This window comes from Chelonia mydas, chromosome 3 (genome assembly GCF_015237465.2).
Source record: "Chelonia mydas isolate rCheMyd1 chromosome 3, rCheMyd1.pri.v2, whole genome shotgun sequence".
Lineage (NCBI taxonomy): Eukaryota > Metazoa > Chordata > Testudines > Cheloniidae > Chelonia > Chelonia mydas.
Window position 1 is genome coordinate 147,277,548 of NC_057851.1, and position 20,126 is coordinate 147,297,673.

The 20,126-nt window shown below is 43.2% G+C and overlaps 1 protein-coding gene across 9 annotated transcripts in view; it reads left to right on the forward strand.

Annotated features, from left to right (window-relative positions):
- Window positions 1-20,126, forward strand: part of DAAM2 (dishevelled associated activator of morphogenesis 2) — a 240,039-nt gene that overhangs the window by 102,442 nt on the left and 117,471 nt on the right. For all 9 annotated transcript variants that reach the window (XM_037895546.2, XM_037895551.2, XM_037895548.2 and 6 more), the window contains one exon: window positions 11,219-11,308. In XM_037895546.2, the coding sequence (XP_037751474.1) occupies window positions 11,219-11,308 (90 nt within the window). The remainder of the gene's footprint in view (window positions 1-11,218; window positions 11,309-20,126) is intronic.

Here is a 20,126-nt window from a genome sequence, read left to right on the forward strand (position 1 = left end):
GAGAATAATGTTACACCAGGTTCTGTGTAAAGTGCTGTGTACTACTGACTGAGCCAAGGCACAAGCAGCTTATAGGCACATCCTGATCAGCTACTGTATTCTGGATCTCCACAGCAAATCCCCATCACTGTCCCCTATTCATAGATTTTGATTTGCTCTCATTAGTAACAATTCTGATGAGTGTAAACTCTTGTGCAGACTGTAAACACCTTTGTGCCGGGGGCTCTCTTTGTTTTTTGTGTGAACAGAGCCTTACACAATGGGGCACGGATCTCCATTCTGAGACTCTAAGTGCAAAAGTAATAAGAGCAACTCGCACTTCTGTAGCACCTTTTCATCCTTAGGACTCCCAAAACTCTTTTCTGACTATGTACAGAATCTCTTACTCAGAACTACAGGGCAGCCACCTCTGGGACCGTGTGTTTACCAGTATGTAACACAGTTATGTAACCATTTATTAAGTGGGGAGCTTCAGCTGAAACTGAAGGGGCGTTTTGTGTAGGCAGAATGTAAATACCCGATTTGGAATTTGGCCAGGGATACCCCTGAGTCATAGAGAAGACTCTAGGATTTTTAATGGCCAAGAGAGGTCAAGGCCTTAGTGTTAATCTCAACATTGGCAGCAACAGCTGGATGAGTCTGTCTGTCAGTATGAAACTGTTGGCTGCCTCATCTACACTGTGAGTTTTGTATTACAAATGTTCAACACAATAACAACAATGAATGGCAATTACATTTGAAGAAATGCACAGGATCCACAAGGCCTAGTGCCCAACCCTCTCCTGTTCCTTTCCCCAGGTTTTATGCGGTTTCCTGTTAATCTTTAAAAGGTTTAAAGAAAAAAAATCTTTGGCTTGTGTTCTATTAGCTCAAATGATGTCAGTGCAGTCCGTGCCATACTAGTTATCAGGGTTTTTGATCAGTGAGATACACAAAGGTGTGAGTGGCTAACTGCACACAACCATCACACTGTCGCTGTAGTGTTTACATAGGTGACTTAAAATGCACTTTTTGTCTTCAGTCAACATGCGTCAGGCGACGAATGTACTTACCCTGTGGAACAGTTCCCCGAGGAAGTGTCATTGTGTGGACCAATTAAAACTACTTTGCACTAATTACTAGGAAATATACCAGTTCTTCACTAATTCAGGGAAGATATTGTAACACACATTAAATGTGACTTAGGTCTTTATCCTTCAAAGTCTGTGGGGAAAATTCTGTTCTCTGTTGCACTGATAAAAATCTAAAGTAAATTCACTGAACTAATTGAGTTAGAGAAGGATTGTGTTCCCATTAGTGCTGGTGTCAATCCAGAGTAACTATACTAAATTGAGAGGAATTAGGGCCAGAGTCTGATCTATGTTACGCTGTTGCAAATCTGGAGTAGCTGACTGGAATTGGTGCCAACTTTTGATTTCACTTATGCCTATGTAAATGTGGAATAACTCCTTTAATTCCCCTGACGGTTTACAATTCCTCTGGGTTTCTACCTGTATAAGACAGCAAAGTTTGGCCTTATGATCCTGAGTTACGAGAGCTCCCGACAATTTAATTTCATTCTGGAAATCTTATTAGCCCTGTTTCTCCTGCCCTTTTACATAATATTGTCTCGGAGAATTAAAGGTCAGCCAAGGCTTTGTCTTGCGTGTGGGTGTTCCTCAGCAGAGGCAAATGGTAAATAGGTTGCACACAAGGGGATAGAGCTGAGGGGGGAGGAGAGGGTAGTACCCACGCCCCTGGAAACACAGCCTGACTCTGGCATGGGGCTCCGTCAGCCATGGTTCTTTTGCTGTGCCTTTCCCAGCCCACGTTCTGTGGGGTGAGCCAGCTGAGCTGTGTTGGAGCAGGAAGCGATCAGAGAGGTGTGTGCTTTGGCACAATCCGAGCTATGAATTGCTCTAGCACAGGAATTGCCTCTGAACTCATTCGTATTAAACAGAAGAGCAGAGACCTTAAGGGCTGGGGGTAGGGTGGGGAAGCCGGAAAGGTAGCAGTTGAGACTGCTGTTTCCTGATAACCTTTCCCAAACCTAGCTTCCCAGGCAGTGTCTCATCTGAAGGGCTCTGGCTTGAAAAACAAACCTTGGGCAGGGAGGGGAGAGGGGGGAAGGGAAATGAGGGGAGGAGGAGGAAGGGAAAGGAAGGGTGGGGAAGGGTCACTTGTGCTGAAACAGCACATCTTGATGATGTTTAATACTAATGGTAACACCCAGTGGCTCCAATTTGAGAAAGGGCTCTGAAATGAATGGTGTGGTCCAAATATGGAGGTAAACATGGGCCTTGCCCCAAAGTGCTTACAACCCAAGATGGTGAAAAATGTACAAAAGATAGGGGAGAGGGAGACAGTGTGTGTGTGTGTCTGTCTGTCTCTCTCTCTCTCACATGGTGCAGTTGCATAAATTAATATTGACTGTCCCAGCTGCCCTTCAGCTGCCTGCCCTGGTTACCAGCTTTCTCATGCTTGCTCCTTCTGTGTGGAGGGAGGAGTGAAGAGCCACAAAGGCAGGTGTCTTTTTAAAAAAAAAAAAAAAAAAAAAAAAAGTCTCTGGGGGAGGGGACCCCTGCAATCTGTTGGAATGGACCTTGTTAATTGCATGTGCTGGGATACTGCTTTGAGAAGCAGGATCTGGGTGGGACCCAGCTTTTTGGTAGGAAATAAACAAGAGATTAACCAATGCTTAATGAGGGAGAAAGGAAACAGCAGTAGAGCACTGTGTTGGGGGCTGCTGAGCTTTCTTTTTGGAAGCAAACTGCTTTCTCCTTGGCAGGTGAGATCTCTGCTCTAGTCCTGAGCTTTGGGAGTAGACAGCCAGTCGAGGTGGCAGAGAAGAAAAACACCCAGGCCCAGATTCTCCTCTGTGTACACCAATTTCACACAAGTGTAGCACAGTTGACTTAAATGAAGTTAGTTCTGATTTGCACTGGTTGAAGTGAGAGGATAACCAGCGCGGATAACCGTCACTTGCGAGACGGGCAGAGAGGAACCTATAGGAATCTGCATTTCAGAGTTACAGTGAGAGCCACACTCAAGTGTCTTATCTATGTCAGTCCACTGACAGTTACAGACTTAGATGTGCCCCTTCACATATCTGGTGTGTTGTGTGCCTACGACATATATGTTCACACAACACATGCATGTACATGTAAGACATCACTGTGTACATACGTGCAGGCATGTACCATATGTAGTACATGGATATTATGTGCATAGGGCTGACACAGATGCTCAGGGCATACACATATGCACATTGTATGCATATTAGTATGCACATAAAGGTTTGGAAGCACAGATTTGCTTTGTTAATGAGTTCACAAACACACATCCCATTGCTTTCAGGCAATCAAACAGAAAATAATGCTTCTTCCCTAATCTCCTCCCACAAGTGATTTTATTCTTTTGTACCTTAAAGACGCTGCTGTTGATCACGAGGGTTTAAGATGGGGTGGAGGAGTCATTCACATGGGTTAGTGAAGCACTAAGGCCACATAGTACTTGCACATGTGGGAGATAGAATGTGCCTCTCGTACATGCGGGAAAGCAGAGATCCACACCTGTGTAGGTGATGGTGGTGCTGTTGAGTATGAACATCCACCAGGTAATACTTGTCGATTGTTTCCCTGCTGTGGAGCTCGGTGAATGGAATTTCTCTTGCATTATGTTGAGCTGACAACACCAGCCAGCTCGTGGAGTTAACTTAATCTCTTTCAGTGAAAACTCAGTTGTCAATTTTCAACGCATCCTGCCAGACTCTTTATGTTCCAAGCATGGATTTCTCTAGCACACTGCTTCTGATTTGTCAGTGTGACAGACTAGATTGGACAAAGCACTGGAAAATACACTGTGGAGGAACAGTCCTATACTGTCCCCTGGAGATGGACAAAATGATCTAATAAATCTTCCCTATTTCTGACTTCTGTGATTTCATAGCTATGTGTGGCAGGACTGAGATCCGAAGAGGGATTATTTTATTCATCCCCTCCTGGATGGCCCTGAAGTGGCTTTCAGGACTGCTGATTGTGTGAGCCTTTGATGGGGCTTCTCTCACTTTTTCTTTCTCCTCAGCAGGGAGAAGTGCAGACAGAATGTGAACAACATCAGTGTAACCCATTTGTAGTTTGCCAAGGTGGGGCTGGCACAGCGAATGGGGGTTGAAAAAATAAAGGTTCCTGGGATTGTTTCTCATAACAAAATGTAGCTGTCAGGCAATATAAATCACATGTTAGCAATGTGGTCTCACTCAGTTCACTTGTTAACACCATAACAGTTATGCTGGGTTGGATCCTGTATTGGAAAGGATCACACTATGCTGCTGACAACCCCCCCCTCCTCCTCCCTCTCCAATCCCAAAGACACAAGGCTTTTTATCTGGTTTGGCTTGGGTTGCATTTCAACATTGCTTACCCCACCACCTCCCCAGCTCAAACCCTCCTTTGGCCCCTCAGGGTGCCAGGGCCAAAGGACACTGGATCGGATCCTATGATATGTTAAAATCCGTATTTATCTTTTACAAAATAAACAAAGCATGAGGGGCAATTTTTTTGATCGGGACCAAGGCTCTGCCATCCCATTTGGGACTGTCAGAGGCTTGGAATTTTTATTGGCCCCTCTTCTAATTATGTGATAAATATACATGTTAACAGCTCTGGTCTGGTGTGCCATGGAATTGGGATCCCAGTGCAAAGCATTTGGCACATCCTCTGCAGGCCCAGCCACCTCTGAGCCAAGGTTGGCAGTGGGGGAGAGGTCAGAAGAGGGGGTTACACTGTGATCTCTATAACTAAGATAAACTTGGTGCTTGTGAAATTGGAAAGACAGAGTGTGTGAGAGAGCCTGTTTTCTGTGTGGGACAGAGATAACGGGACAATGAGAGAGGAGGGGTTAAGGGAAATGAAAAGGCGTGTGTGTATGAGAGAGGAAAGGGGTAGGAAGCATGAATGAGAGGGTGTGCACATGGGGAGTGTTCAACTATAAAATGCACACACATAGGCAGAATGTCACAATACTAATATCAACAAACCACTGGGACCAGATTTTTTGCAATAAAGGTGGTGATAATTTTCCAAAGAGAAGGACCCTGAAACAAGGAGACCTTACAGAGCGCTATGGGCATATTAATATAATCAAATTCATCCCTAGTTTATCTTAGTTGCATGTTCTGATTAGAATGCAGCTTGTGGAAAAGTGCCAAATGAGGCTGGAGTGACCAGCAAGAAAAAAGCTTTGCAGAATTTAAAAAAAAAAAAGTCCCTAGTACTAGTATGGAAATATTTTGGAAGGGAGGAGACATTCACCTGCTTCAGGGCACCAGCCACTTTGTAGCTCAGGCAGGAATAGCTCAGGCTGGGGACAGCTTATTCAAAAACTTTCTGCTGCAGGGTTTCTGAGCTCTCCTTTGAAACATTTGGCACTGGTCACTGTTGGAGACAGGACGCTGGATCAGATGAACCACTGGTCTGATCCGGTATGGCAATCTCTATCTTCCTGTTTTGAATTTACCAAAAAAGTAAGAATTGAATTCTCAGTTCAGCGATGTCAACCTACACCATCAGAGAATTTGGCCCCATAATCTTTGTTGTGCAAGTTCTTAGAGGTTGAGGGCTGGTTGTCCTTTTGCAAGATGAACAACCAGGTCATCTTAAGCACTGACTAAAATGTAACAAAACCATGCTCAGATTGGAAAAGAAATGGTGGCAATCATTTTTGGTTGAGAGTGGGTTCACAAGTATGTTTGCAGGCCGAAATCAACCAAGGCAGAAACAAGACTATAAACCTTTGTAAGCAGTCTTACAGAAACTATTGGGCAAAGTACCACCAAGGCTTCAGAGAATGATCACGACATTGCAAAAGTGAAATACAGACCTGGAAAGGAGCTGCTTCTAGTAGGCATGCTTTCAAGAGCACCTCTAAACAGGGGAAGCCAGGAGCTGCAGGAAGAGGAGGTTGAAGTACATATAACACTACTACCCATTTCTGAAGCAAAATCTGACAAGCTCAAATGAGAAACAGAAAATGATCCAACTTACAAGGCCTTACAACTGAGCAAGAATTAGATGGATAGTCAGCAGAAAAAGTCCAGAAATCACCTCGCATAAAAATATACTAGGACTGTAGAGATGAACTTACTGCCTGGGGTGGAATTCTGTACAGAGGACATGTCCTAGTCTCGTGCCACCCAAGGTTGGAAATGCTAAACATACAGAGCTGCAGTGTCCATCTGAGGCCTCGTTTACACTACAGGAGGAGATCGATCTAAGTTAAGCGACTTCAGCTACGTGAATAACATAGCTGAAGTCGACGTACTTAGATCTACTTACCGCGGGGTCCATGCTACGCTATGTCAATGGGAGAGTGATCTGCAGTTGATTTAGTGGGTCTTCACTAGACCTGCTAAATCGACCACCAATGCATCGATCACTGTGCGTTGATTCCCCCCGTAAGTGTAGACAAGCCCTGAGTGTAGAGAAGTTTTAAGTACAGCGTTTGAGATCTTCTGGTCAAATTTAAGAGATCTTCTGTCATCAAAGCGAAGGTGTCGAAGTATGACAACTGCAAGCAATGCAGAAGTATCAGCCTCAATCCAATTTATTATCAGGGTTATTTGTATTGAAATAGCATTTATTGACACCAGTCAAGGATCAGGACTCTAGTATGCTAGGCACTGTACATATGTGGTAAAAAGACTGTCCCTCCCCAAAGAGGTTGCAGTGTAGGTTGTGACAATGCACAACAGGCGGAACTATTTGAGATTTTTGGATTCAGGAATCATTGCGTGAAACCTATGGCCTGTGCTTATGCAGGTGGTCATATTAAATAGTCATAAAAGCCCTTCTGGCCTTAAAATCTATAAAAATTCAGGACTGGTCTTAGTCCAATACTGGCACAAACTAATTTGAATTCAGTGAGGAAAAGGATCTTGTATTGGACTGTACCAATGTAATAAGACCTTGCAAATCGCAGTTTGTTCCCCATAGGATTCCAGGTGAGTTAACAGATAATGGCCAAGAATGCAGGAGGGGTACATTTTGGTAATTCTCTTCCATGTCAGTCCATGTACACCTTGTCAAGTCTTTCCCATGCACATTCAGAAGGGTTAGTAGAAAAATCTGCATAAGTAGCAAAGAACTTTATCTAAAAGAAGAGCCCTGCTGCACTGAAGGGATTCCACACACAGTATTGTTAGACTGTCCCAACACACCTCACAGGAGTTTATTAGGATCACGGTTTCAGAGTATATGAAATTCTTCCCATCTAAACCCTACAGTTCCAATTGAATGAATTATTCTTCCTGTCCTAAAAAGCACTGATGGGCAGAGTTACTGGGCCCTACGACGTTCCACCTGGAGATGGCTACATTTTAGAGATGGGTGAAGGGATTCCTAAACACAGTCCTTAATATGCAGCCAGCTTCTTCAAGATAACCATGGGGTATTTTAATTTTCTCCCATATTATTTTTCCTGTATTCATTTAAGGTAACGCTTTTGCAGAGAGGTGCTGCCTTTTATTGGTGAAACGTTTCCTTTTGTTCTACTTGTGTTGGACTTATGATGATATCAAACACAATGGCTGCCAAGCACCAGGTCCAGCATTCACAACTTGACTGTTCCCCAAATCATGGGACATAGTATGGTTTTTAATCCTACAAAAAACTGTTTTATGTTCCCTGCCCATTCCTCCTCTTCTCTCCCTCTTGTTTTCCTGGGTTGCAGCCATTTTGAATGCAGGCCATCTTCCCCTTTGGCGCAGAGAACTGGACTGGAAATATTTGAACCTCAAATCCAGCTCCAATACGTTTTAATGTTGTATCATCAAAATTCAGTCTGTCCGTAAAAAAGGGCCCACATAAAAGGGAAATTAACTGAATGTATCCCACCCTCAGTAAGTAAAAATAAAAAAGGAAATGGAAAACTGAGTGCAGTGTAAGGAATAGTAACGGGACTTTTTTTTTTAAATATCTCCTTGAGGCCATTCTGGCAAATGTCTCTTTAATCTGTATTTCACTGGAGCACTTGCAGCTTGAAGTGCTTGTGAGAGCCAGGCAGCTGAACTGTGGTGTACAGGAGCCTGTTGGCATGAACCTCTGGAACCGAGCCCTCCATCCAAGACATAGAAGAACAGTTACTACATTTCTGTAGAGAAATCACCACAACAGATAGAACAAAGGGGAGAGGAAAAAACCCTCTAACAGAACCTCTCTTCTTCCCACATGCTCCCTGGGCATCCAGGCATGAGGGCTTCCTAACCTAGCTCTGTCCCTGGTCTAGATGATGCTATTCAAGGTCCTTACTACTTCTGCACTCTCCCACCGCCTCCTTTTTGGTCCCTTTTTCCTCTAGTGGGTGGCCACTGTCACTGCACTCATATTAGAGCCAGCAGTCTCACTCGGTGACTAGGGCCAATCTGAAAACAGGTGGGTGTGATGTGTTCACGAGCACATTAGATATACCCTTCTGAAATCTCTTCAGAGCCTGAGGCGCTTGTTATGGCCATGCTCTCAGGCAGTGAGATTCTTAAGGTGGCTTCCATGAGAATTCCATATTAGAACAGGCAAATGGTTCATGTGGTCCAGTGTCTTATTTCTGGGTCAGGTCCCGTGCTTTCCTCTGTAGTCCTAGAAGTCCTTCACGCTGCCACTGTAGAAAGGGGTAGAGAAAGGCAGGATTTTGAGAACCTTTAGAGAACAAGGTGTGCCTCAACATGAGTGGCTGGGCAAGGGGAGGAAGGTAAGCAAGGCTGATATATCCATGACTATGTAATTTCACTGTCTTTCCTCCCTAACTGAAGGAGAGCACAGCTGCCACAGGAGTGACTGCACACTGCATTGAAAGCCAATGGGTGGCTTTGCTGCTGTTCTGTGTCCAGTAGGGGAGGTTTTCCTCCTCCACTATGGAGGTGCCTCCACTTGCAACCTTGCCATTTGGGCTGTGAGCCTGAAGTCCAGGATTGGATTGGCCTGCTGACAATGGTCAATGCTGGTGGTTTCAGAGGAAGGATTAGCCCACCCTTTCTAACTGCTGTTCAATGGAAGCAGATTCCTTCCTGATCGTCAGCTGATGAGCAAGTTATGCCCTGAATCATTAAGACTGCAGCGAGGGCAATGACTCTTACTATTTTGTTTGCTTTTTTTAGGTTGCAGTGAAGAGGGCTGCCTGCATGTGCATGCTTTTTTTTCCATTGCATCTTCTACCATCCCATCATCTATCTGTTCTGTAAGGAAGCTCATGCTATAAGGATGCAAAATATATAATTAAATGGCAGAATGCTAGGTGGGGCAAAGACGGCATCATGCACTTTGGCCAGGAGGTCAGACTAGATAACCATAATGGTCCCTTGAGGCCTTATAATCTATGAATCTGTGCCTGATGCATGCAACACCCACAAAAGGGGTTCAGCAACTTTCAGAGGTGGCGAAGTTACAGCATCCTGCCCTCAGGGTATGCTCACTTAATGAGTATTCTGATATGATATGATTATCTTGTCGTCTTTTTTTTTATTGGTTGAGAGTGCTGTCATTCAGTATGGTATTGGGGGAGCTTCTGTGAAAACCACACAGAACTAGTTATCTCTCAACTTGCTCTTGTGTATGAATTAAGCTTCGTAACAGAGCTCCTACTGTATCTTCTTTGCCTCCAGTTTCTCGCAGTGATGATTTTCTAAGGACTTAGCTAAGACTGGCCAGCTCACTTCACGTGTATTGCAGCCCTAGCAGCTCTTCTTCCAAACCTGGAAACTGATTTCCTCCCTGATCCTCCCACTCGTCCCACACACTTGACCTCCAACAGCATTCCTTTGCTGGTCTTACGACCTTACATGTAGTTTCTCTCTCCCTCTCCACCCAAGAATATGATTCTGGTTGGAACTTATAGAACTCCTTGTCTCATTTGGCTGCCCCCTTGTTTGGAAACTCACCCTAAACATTTCCACATGGCTTGTGCTCTTCATGCACAGCTAACCTTTTTTTTTTTTTTCTTTAAACATTTTTGAAAAGAATAAAAATCCCCCAGCTTATTCTACCTTCTGCTGCTGGCAGTGACCTAGCCTTGTTACTGTTTGCATTTCTTTTGTACCTTTCTGCTGCTAAAGTCTCTGTGGACCTTTTAAATCTGTCAGCAGCCACTACCAGGCTCAGTATGCAATTTAGCTCACTGTTTTCACAAGTTTCCCAGCCCTGAAAGCTTTCCAAATGAGCCATTGTGGGACTGAGTTAGAGGTATTGTTCCTGCATTGGGTAAGGGTAGCATGGGTGCTGCATTTACAGTTCTGTTAGCCCTCACAATGTCATCTTGTTATAGGACTCCTGAACACTTTCTCCTTCAAATATATAATATATTACCAAAAAAAAAATCTGGCTGAAACATTGTTTGAAACTGTGTAAGACAGGAGTGGATGGTCTTTGTACCACACACGTGTGCTCTTACTCTTGTTCAAGCACACCCTCTGCCGCTTGTTTTGTATGATCAGCACAGATGGACCAAACAAAGCAAAATATGTTGGTGTGCTCTTCAGAATATTATTTATATCCAACCAGAACTCTAAGGACTTCAACGGAGATTGGAGCCCCATTTTGCTAAGTGCTTAACATACACAGTAAAAGACAGTCCCTGCCCTGAAGAGTTCAACGCTGGCCTAAAAATCAATAGCAGTTTGGCATCGCTGGCAGTTTCTGGGGTTGTTCTTTTGGGAGTTGGTGCAGGTCAGTCCTGAAGTATATTGGCAGGGCTGGGCCGCCGGTGGGCAGGATCCAGGTTGGTATTTTGGGCCTGGAAGGAGGTGCATTGACTCTATATAGACTTCTCAGAGAAAGTTTAGTGTCTGCCTTATTTTAGCCAGAGAATTGAGGTTTTTTCACTTCAACTCTTTCATGACATGTCACCTTCTATCAGGATGTATCCCTTCTTATTCATCAAATACAGTGATTGCTCCCACCGGGGTGAGCACAGGTATAATGATAATTCGCAAGGGAAGTCCCACTGGTTGCTCGTCACCTCCCTGGGTCTGTTCTGCTCTAACTGGGGGAACCTGTAGCAGAATGTGAACATAAATCAGTGGTGAAGGGGATACAGGCAATACAAATCTTTACAGAGATCTCTCATTACAGGGAGACACTAGGTCCTCTGCTTCTTTAATTGAGGGTGTGGGGTGTGCTTGATGCATGTTCTTCCCACAGTATTGGCAGGTATCAATGCATCTGACTGTGTATGTTTCATTTAACAATCCCAGGATGAACTGGATCTCACAGATAAGAACAGAGAGGCTATGTTTGCACTCCCGCCAGAGAAGAAGTGGCAGATTTACTGCAGCAAAAAGAAGGTACTATCTTTTGATTGATTTAAGTGCTAAATAATAAACTCTGTTTGTATGTAATTAACCACGTGTGTGTGTGTGTAGAGTGTTTAAACCATCTAGATCTACACAGACTATGTGGTGGAGTGGTAAAAAGGCTTTATTGGCATGAATTCGGGACAGCTTTCTTATGAGTAGTGAAAGCACAGGTGATTTATGAAGGGCATCCAGAACCAGGTAAAGCCTTTATGCCTTACCACACAATCATGAATTGTGCATATGCTATGTATGTTACAGAAAAAAACTATTTTGGAAGTGTTTTATAGAATTTTAAAAATCTTTTATTTCTTTAGTTACCATGAATCTAATCATAGAAGGCTCAGAGTGGAAAATACATTTTTTGGAACCTCTAAAGATATCTTAATATATATGTAATTATGTTGCATTTGTAAAGTTTGATATATCAGGGCCCTCCAGAGCAAGTAGAAAGCAGTGTATATCCCATTTGACAGAGAGATCAGTTAATGTGAGTTTCTAGGGGTAACTTCCTCATTCAAATAAACAGGAAGGTTTTGAAATTGCTGTCAAAGAGAGAGACTACTGGAGGAACAAGAGCTACTGGTGCAGGAAGTGAATCGAGATATTATAGGGATAACAGAAACCTGGTGGAATAGTAGTCATGACTGGAGTATGGGTATTGAAGGGTATGTGCTGTTTAGGAAAGACAGAGATAAAGGCAAAGGTGGTGGAGTAGCATTGTATATCAATGATGAGGTAGACAGTAAAGAAATAAGTGATGGAATGGATAAGATAGTCAGTCTGTCTGGGCAAAAATCACATTGGGGAAGAAAGCTACTAGAGCCTCCCCTGGGATAGTGCTTGGGGTGTGGTTTAGACTGCCGGGATCCAATTTGGATATGGATAGAGACCTCTTTAATGTTTTTAATGAAGTAAATACTAATAGGAATTGTGTGATCATGGAAGACTTTAACTCCCCAGATATAGACTGGAGGACAAGTGCTAGTAATAATAATAGGGCTCAGATTTTCCTGGATACGGTAGCTGATGGATTCCTTCACCAAGTAGTTGCTGAACCAACAAGAGTGGATTCCATTTTAGATTTGCTTTTGGTGAGTAGTGAGGATCTCATAGAAGAAATGGTTGTAGGGGACAACCTTGGTTCGAGCAATCATGAGCTAATTCAGTTCAAACTAAATGGAAGAATAAACAAAAATAGATCTGTGACTAGGGTTTTTGATTTCAAAAGGGCTAATTTTAAAGAATTAAGGAAATTAGTTAGGGAAGTGGATTGGATTGAAGAACTTGTGGATCTAAAGGCGGAGGAGGCCTGGAATTACTTCAAGTCAAAGCTGCAGAAACTATCAGAACCCTGCATCCCAAGAAAGGGAAAATTCATAGGCAGGAGTTGTAGACCAAGCTGGATGATCACGCATCTCAGAGAGGTAATTAAGAAAAAGCAGAAAGCCCACAAGGAGTGGAAGATGGGAGGGATTAGCAAGGAAAGCTACCTTATTGAGGTCAGAACATGTAGGGATAAAGTGAGAAAGGCCAAAAGCCATGTAGAGTTGGACCTTGCAAAGGGAATTAAAACCAATAGTAAAAGGTTCTATAGCCATATAAATGAGAAGGAAAACAAAGAAAGAAGAAGTGGGACCGCTTAACACTGTGGATGGAGTGGAGGTTAAGGATAATCTAGGCATGGCCCAATATCTAAACAAATACTTTGCCTCAGTCTTTAATGAGGAGCTTAGGGATAATGGTAGGATGACAAATGGGAATGAGGATATGGAGGTAGATATTACCACATCCGAGGTAGAAGCCAAACTCGAAAAGCTTAATGGGACTAAATAATAATCTTCATCCAAGAATATTAAAGGAACTGGCACATGAAATTGCAAGCCCATTAGCAAGAATTTTTAATGAATCTGTAAACTCAGGGCTTGTACCGTATGACTGGAGAATTGCTAACATAGTTCCTATTTTTAAGAAAAGGGGGTGGGGGAAGTGATCCGGGTAAGTACAGGCCTGTTAGTTTGACATCTGTAGTATGCAAGGCCTTGGAAAAAAATTTTGAAGGAGAAAGTAAGTAAGGACATTGAGGTCAATGGGAATTGGGACAAAATACAACATGGCCTTACAAAAGATAGATTGTGCCAAACCGACCTGATCTCCTTCTTTGAGAAGGTAATAGATTTTTTAGACAAAGGAAATGCAGTAGATCTAATTTACCTGTATTTCAGTAAGGCATTTGATAAGGTTCCACATGGGGAATTATTAGCTAAATTGGAAAACATGGGGGTCAATATGAAAATTGAAAGGTGGATAAGGAACTGGTTAAAGGGGAGACTACAAGAGGTCACACTGAAAGGTGAAATGTCAGGCTGGAAGGAGGTTACTAGTGGAGTTCCTCAAGGATCAGTTTTGGGACCAATCTTATTTAATCTTTTTATTACTGATCTTGGCACAAAAAGTGGGAATGTGCTAATAAAGTTTGTGGATGACACAAAGCTGGGAGGTATTTCCAATACAGAGAAGGACCAGGATATCATACAGGAAGATCTGGATGACCTTGTAAACAGGAGTAATAGTAATAGGATGAAATTTAATAGTGAAAAGTGCAAGGTCATGCATTTAGGGATTAATAACAAGAATTTTTGTTATAAACTGGGGACGCATCAGTTGGAAGTAACAGAAGAGGAGAAGGACCTCAGAGTATTGGTTGATCACAGGATGATTATGAGCTGCCAATGTGATATGGCTGTGAAAAAAGCTAATGTGATCTTGGGATGCATCAGGAGAGGTATTTCCAGCACAGATAAGGTGGTGTTAGTAGAGTTATACAAGGCACTGGTGAGACCTCATCTGGAATATTGGGTGCAGTTCTGGTCTCCCAGTTTGAATTTAAACATGGAACAGGTACAGAGAAGGGCTACTAGGATGATCCGAGGAATGGAAAACCTGTTTTGTGAAAGGAGACTCAAAGAGCTTGGCTTGTTAGCCTGACCAAAAGAAGGCTGAGGGGAGATGTGATTGCTCTTTATAAATATATCAGAGGGATAAATACCATGGAGGGAGAGGAATTATTTAAGCTCAGTACCAATGTGGACACACGAACAAACGAATATAAACTGGCCATCAGGAAGTTTAGACTTGAAATTAGACGAAGGTTTCTAACCATCAGAGGAGTGAAGTTCTGGAACAGACTTCCAAGGGGAGCAGTGGGGGCAAAAGACATCTGGCTTCAAGACAGCTTGATACATTTATGGAGGGGATGATATGATGGGATAGCCTAATTTTGGCAATTATTTGATCTTTGACTATTAGTGGTAGATATGCCCAATGGCCTGTGATGGATGTTAGATGGGTGGGATCTGAGTTACTACAGAGAATTCTTTCCTGGGTGTCTGGCTGGTGAGTCTTGCCCACATGCTCAGGGTTTAGCAGAGGCCCTGGGGTTTTTTCGCCTTCCTCTGCAGCGTGGGGCACGGGTCACTTGCTGGAGGATTCTCTGCACCTTGAAGTCTTTAAACCACGATTTGAGGACTTCAGTAGCTCAGACATAGGTTAGGGGTTTGTTCAGGAGTGGGTGGGTGAGATTCTGTGGCCTGCATTGTGCAGGATGTCAGACTAGACGATCATAATGGTCCCTTCTGACCTTAAGGTCTATGATTCTATGATAGAAGGATAAGGGCTTGTAGCTGATATCTACATTAATTCCCACAGGCTCCTGTCACTAGAAAAATAGGGGGTAGGGAGAGATGGCTGGATTTTTTTTCTTCACCTTTGGGAAACCTGTGTGTGTGAGAGAGAGAGAGACTTCCAGGAGTAGAGTACTGGATATTATTGCTGGTCCACAAGAAATAAAGAAGCATTTCCCTGATGATCTAGCACATGTTGGTTAAAGAGAAATGCCTAGAAAAAGCAGCTTTGATGTGTGTTACTCCTTAAGCTTGTATTAGTCGCACCGAAGCAGATCTTCGGTTTTCATCTTCTGGAGGCTGGTCCACATAAGAGGATAACATTCTGATTATATCTGACAATAAAGTGGCCTCAAACAGTAGACTCATGCTTTTAGCACTGAAGAGTCCAGATTCAAAGTCTGTAGATGACTCAACTAAGATCGTATTTTCCCTGCTGCTGCCTGCAACGTATCTTTTTCTGTGAATACATTGACCACTTTGGTACCTGGGGTTGTCAATCCGGACCCTTTCCTTGGCACTAAAATTACAATGGAATTTAAAAACAAAAAAACAAACCAAAAAACCCTCAAACCAAAAAAAAGATGTTTTTGCATATGGGCAGCTCTCTGCTGAAACCTATTGCCCAGGAAAAGTTGTTGATGATGAATAAGGTATTAGTATCTGAATGCTAGTAGTAATCCAGGAAGCACCGAAGAACTTTTTCGGCTCTGAGAATTCCATACGCCTATTCTGTTTGGTGGCTTCCATTATCCTTCCTGCTGGTGCATAGAGCTTGCACGTGGAGAGAAGGTGCAGGCTCCTGTGATTAATGTCTGCCTTACGTTTTTGCTGGCAGACTCATCTGGCTTTCTCAGCTCTAGTGGGAGAGGATCTATTTGTAGTCATCTTAGAGAACCACACATTCCATCTCCTGGACCAGCCAGCTTTGGCAGGAAGTTGCAGACTTTAATGTATTTAATATGTTGGTTGGATTCACTACATTACACTTTTTTAAGGCAGTAGATTTGATATAAAAATTCTGAAGACCTCTGGAGTTAAAGGGGCTGCACAATGGAAAATCTTTATACTGCACGTACAGTGCAATATCTGTTATCCAAACTCTAGGTATCTGAAATGCCCTGTTAACTGAAACAAGGTCAGGATGCCAGATGTCCTTTAATTACGCTGCAAATACTCTCAATTATCTGACGTTCTTTGCTTTTCCCTCCCTGTCCCCCATCTCTCCCTAAGGACAGTCAGAATATCCGTGTTGATCTGTGTTCCTCTCTCTGGCTGTCTGTATCCAATCTATCTAGTCTACAATGACAAAAATTTACCAGGTGTGTCTCAGTACAGAGAGAGAAAAATTGCAAATTCTTTGTGGGAAGGACAATCTAATATTAGACATGAAGGGCTCAATTCTCTAATGTAAAATACCCTGTCAGGAACCCAGGATGTGCCCTGCAAGGGAGGTCTCACTCTGCAAGGTGTGCTGAGCACTCTCCATTCCCATTAGTTTCATTTAAATCAAGGTGGAATGTTCTTTTTCTAAAAGATATTCTGACAGCATGACAAAGATGCTCTAAGAATTTAGGGAAGTGCTATGGCCTGTGTTATGCAGGAAGTCAGACTAGGTGATCACAGTGGTCCCTTCTGCCCTCGGAATCTAGGAATCAGGAGTTGAGGGTATTCAACACCTTGCAGGAGGAGTGAGCAGTCAGTTCTGAGTAGGTTGTGTACTCGGAAATGTTAAGAAGTAAAAATTAAGGGGACCATTCACATACATTAACCCAAGATACCATTTCCAGTCTAAGATGAAAAGAAGGTCAAAGCTCCCGAATTTGCCTCAAAACTGTGGGACCCACTGACTGTCTTACGTAAACAAATGCCCTTTACAAAAATGTGGCTCATGCATCACTAAAGGTACTTTGTTCATTTATCTTGACAATTGTAGTTTAGATTTAATTATTTATGGTGATTGTTGCTAAGGCGCTCATGAAAGGTCATTGCGGTACACTCAGACCTCATTACAGCCTGTCTTTCACGTCATGTCATTATTGAGAAATGGGAAAAGGCAAACTTTAAAAAAAAAAAAAAAAAGAGAGGAGAGAGGCCTGAGCCAAACCTCACCAAGCCATGCACTGCAGGACTTGAAGATGTCCAAATCTGGATCCAAATATTTTGGTTCTGAAGCCTGTCTCTTATTTCAGATAACTGCAGATTTCTATAGCATTTGTGTAACCAGCTGCACTCTGGCTATCACTGGCCTTTTGAAACTAGGACCTCTAGTACTAAAAGCCGATCCTCCACCCCTTGAGCTAAAAGAGTAGCACCTCTACCTCGTCACTGTAGTCGGCTCTTATACTCTTTTGTGGACCTACCACTGGAGGTAGACAAAGACCCACTCAACCCTGGCATGAAACATTTGCATCTTTTTCATGTCTTTGCATCTGCTCCTTCAGAGTGTTACGTGGTGATCAATTCAGAGCTGATGCTAACACTCAGGACTGTCTTCATTTGTATTGGAATGAGTCTCCCTTGAAGCTCTTCTGACCCAAATACCAAACTCTTGCCTTAGATCCGCGTGTTACCCTCTCTCTCTACTGTGAACATCCACTGGGGCCTAAGGGGGATGTATGTATTGACTGATTGCATTTTATGATACCGTCAACCCATTCATGTAGGATATGCTGCCTTTGTTCAGTGTGTGCATCTCATCTGCACATCTGTGGAAGTCTGGACTGCCGTAAGACAATTGACCCAATTCTGTAATCTCTACACAGACAAGACACACACCCCGCTGAATTTCCTGGGAAGAATTTGTTTGCAGGAACTGTAGATCAGGCTCTGTACAGTGCAATCATATTATATTTTAAGCAGTAAACTTTCTGGTTCCACCAATGCTTAGACAAATGTTAACATTAATTTTTTCAGGTTTTAGAACATTTTATTTGCATATTAAAAAAAAATTGTTCATTCCAATAATTAAAATCATTTGAACAAAAAAGGGCACTTGATTAACTGCATTTTACAGGGCACAGGACCTTGGTACAGCTTTGCATTTATTTGTGTGTTGCTTCACCAGGAGAAGAGCTATGTGCACATGTTTTGTTTGAAAAAGTTAATTTTAAAAAGTCATTGGTTAAATTATTTGACTGTTACTTGGCCAGCTCTTATTAGGATTCTATTAAGGGCCAGACAGTGTGAACTGCTGAGAAACCTCAGCTCATACCGATTTAGAACATTCTGCACCTCGCACAATCAGGATTTAATGTGCCAGTAATAGCCTAGTGCCTTCTGCACAGTCTCAATAACACAAGGCTCTCTTAGACTTCTTATTGCTAGATAAACAAGTGAGGTTGTTTTCTTTTCACGGCCCTTGCTGCCTCCAGAGAGTAATTTGTAAACCTTCAACTAACCAAATTTCAGCAGGAGGTGAGTATATTTTGTGCATTTGGGTGGATTTTTTTTCTTTTTGCTTTGAACTAGAATAAAAAGCAAATCTGTTTCTCAAAGCTGATCAAACTAGACCTGATCTGTCTGAAAGAAACAGGTATGTTAAACTCTCCTTGGCTGGCTGGCTAGTTGGGGCTGTTTCCTTGTTTTGTCTGACTTTTTTTGTGATAAGGGAGGGTTCTCGGCTGAAGCAGAAGTGTCAAGAGGAAGACTTGATAGCCTGATTCTGATCTTACCCTGGAGTAACTCCTTTGACTTCGAGACTCTTGTGATTTATACCAGAGCAGGTGAGGAGTGAGAAGAGAATCATTGCTTGAGTGTTGAAGGATTAGCCAGTCCAGTCTAGCTCTGCCAAAGGAGGCACTCGTGTCTGAGAGAACCTGCAGCACTTTTAATCCTCCAAGCGGTGACACTTCCCATATTGATACCTAATCCTCTAGAGATGGGGAAGCCATTCTTCAGTGACACAGGCATGACTGAGAAGCCACCTGAAAAAGCCGCCAAGGAGGCATTCTGTGAAACCATGCTGTGCCCGCCAAAAAGTCATGCTCAAGAGAAAGCAGAATTTGCTCGTGACTGCATTGTTCATGGATCATTTATTCCTGCCATCTGTCCATTACTAATTCAGTGAGGGTGACTTTTTTTTTTTACCCTACTGCTATCCTTCATGTATGTGAAATGTTGTGGTCTAGTAAAATGAGCCTGAGACTAGGAGAAAGGAGCCCATTGACTCTAAAATTGGCCCTGCCATTGATTTAGTGCATAGAACTGGTCAAGTCACTTCATGTCTCGGTCTCTGTTTCCTCATCTGTAAAGTGAAGATGATGCCCACCTAACCTCACTGGTGTGGACTGAAAGTTATTCATTATTCTTTATACAGGTCTTTGGTGTAAACTGCCGTATAAGGGCTAAGCATTACTAATTATTTATATATATAAACCTAGAATGTTCTGTGTGAAACTTCACCTATAGTCAGGGCTGTCTTTAGGCATACACAGCATATGCGGCTGCGTAGGGCACCCAAAAATTTGGGGCACCACCAGGACAGCAGGTAAGAGCAGGTCAGCTCCCCACACCCAGCGTGCATTGCAGCCTCCTTAGGCAGGGGCCGTATTCACAGAGCTGAATGTGCCCGTGCAGCACATTCTGCATGAGGGAGACGGTATGGGGGTTTCTGCAGGGAACTGTAACTCTCTGCTGCCATGAGGCAGGCTGGGCGGCTTGGTATCCTCTGCTGCCTCGTCCCTCCCCCCTTCCGGACTGCCACAGCGACTGCTGCGTACGAAGCTCGGTGTATGTCAGCAATGGGGGTGGGGGTGTGTGTTTCTTCTGGGGTCCACGGGCACCAGTTTAGTAATACTGCGTAGGGCCCCATAAATCCTGAGGACGGCCCTGCCTATAGTAAAACTAGTCAATGTCATGGAAACACCCTGTTTTCCCTCTGCAATATGCATACCTTGCCCAAAGAGTATAGAGGTGTTTTGCAGCAGAGTCCGCAGATATTCTCAGATCTTAGTATTGCTGCGCAGCCTGTCTGGTGTAAAAGTCAGTCATCCTGGGGTGTTAATTTGGGAAGGGATCCTGCAATGAGCTGTGTGCTCTTTGCTGACTGATAGGAATGAAAGGCACTTAGTGCCTCACAGAGTCAGACCTTTACTTTTAAACAGTATTTGCTGCTGGCTTTTTAT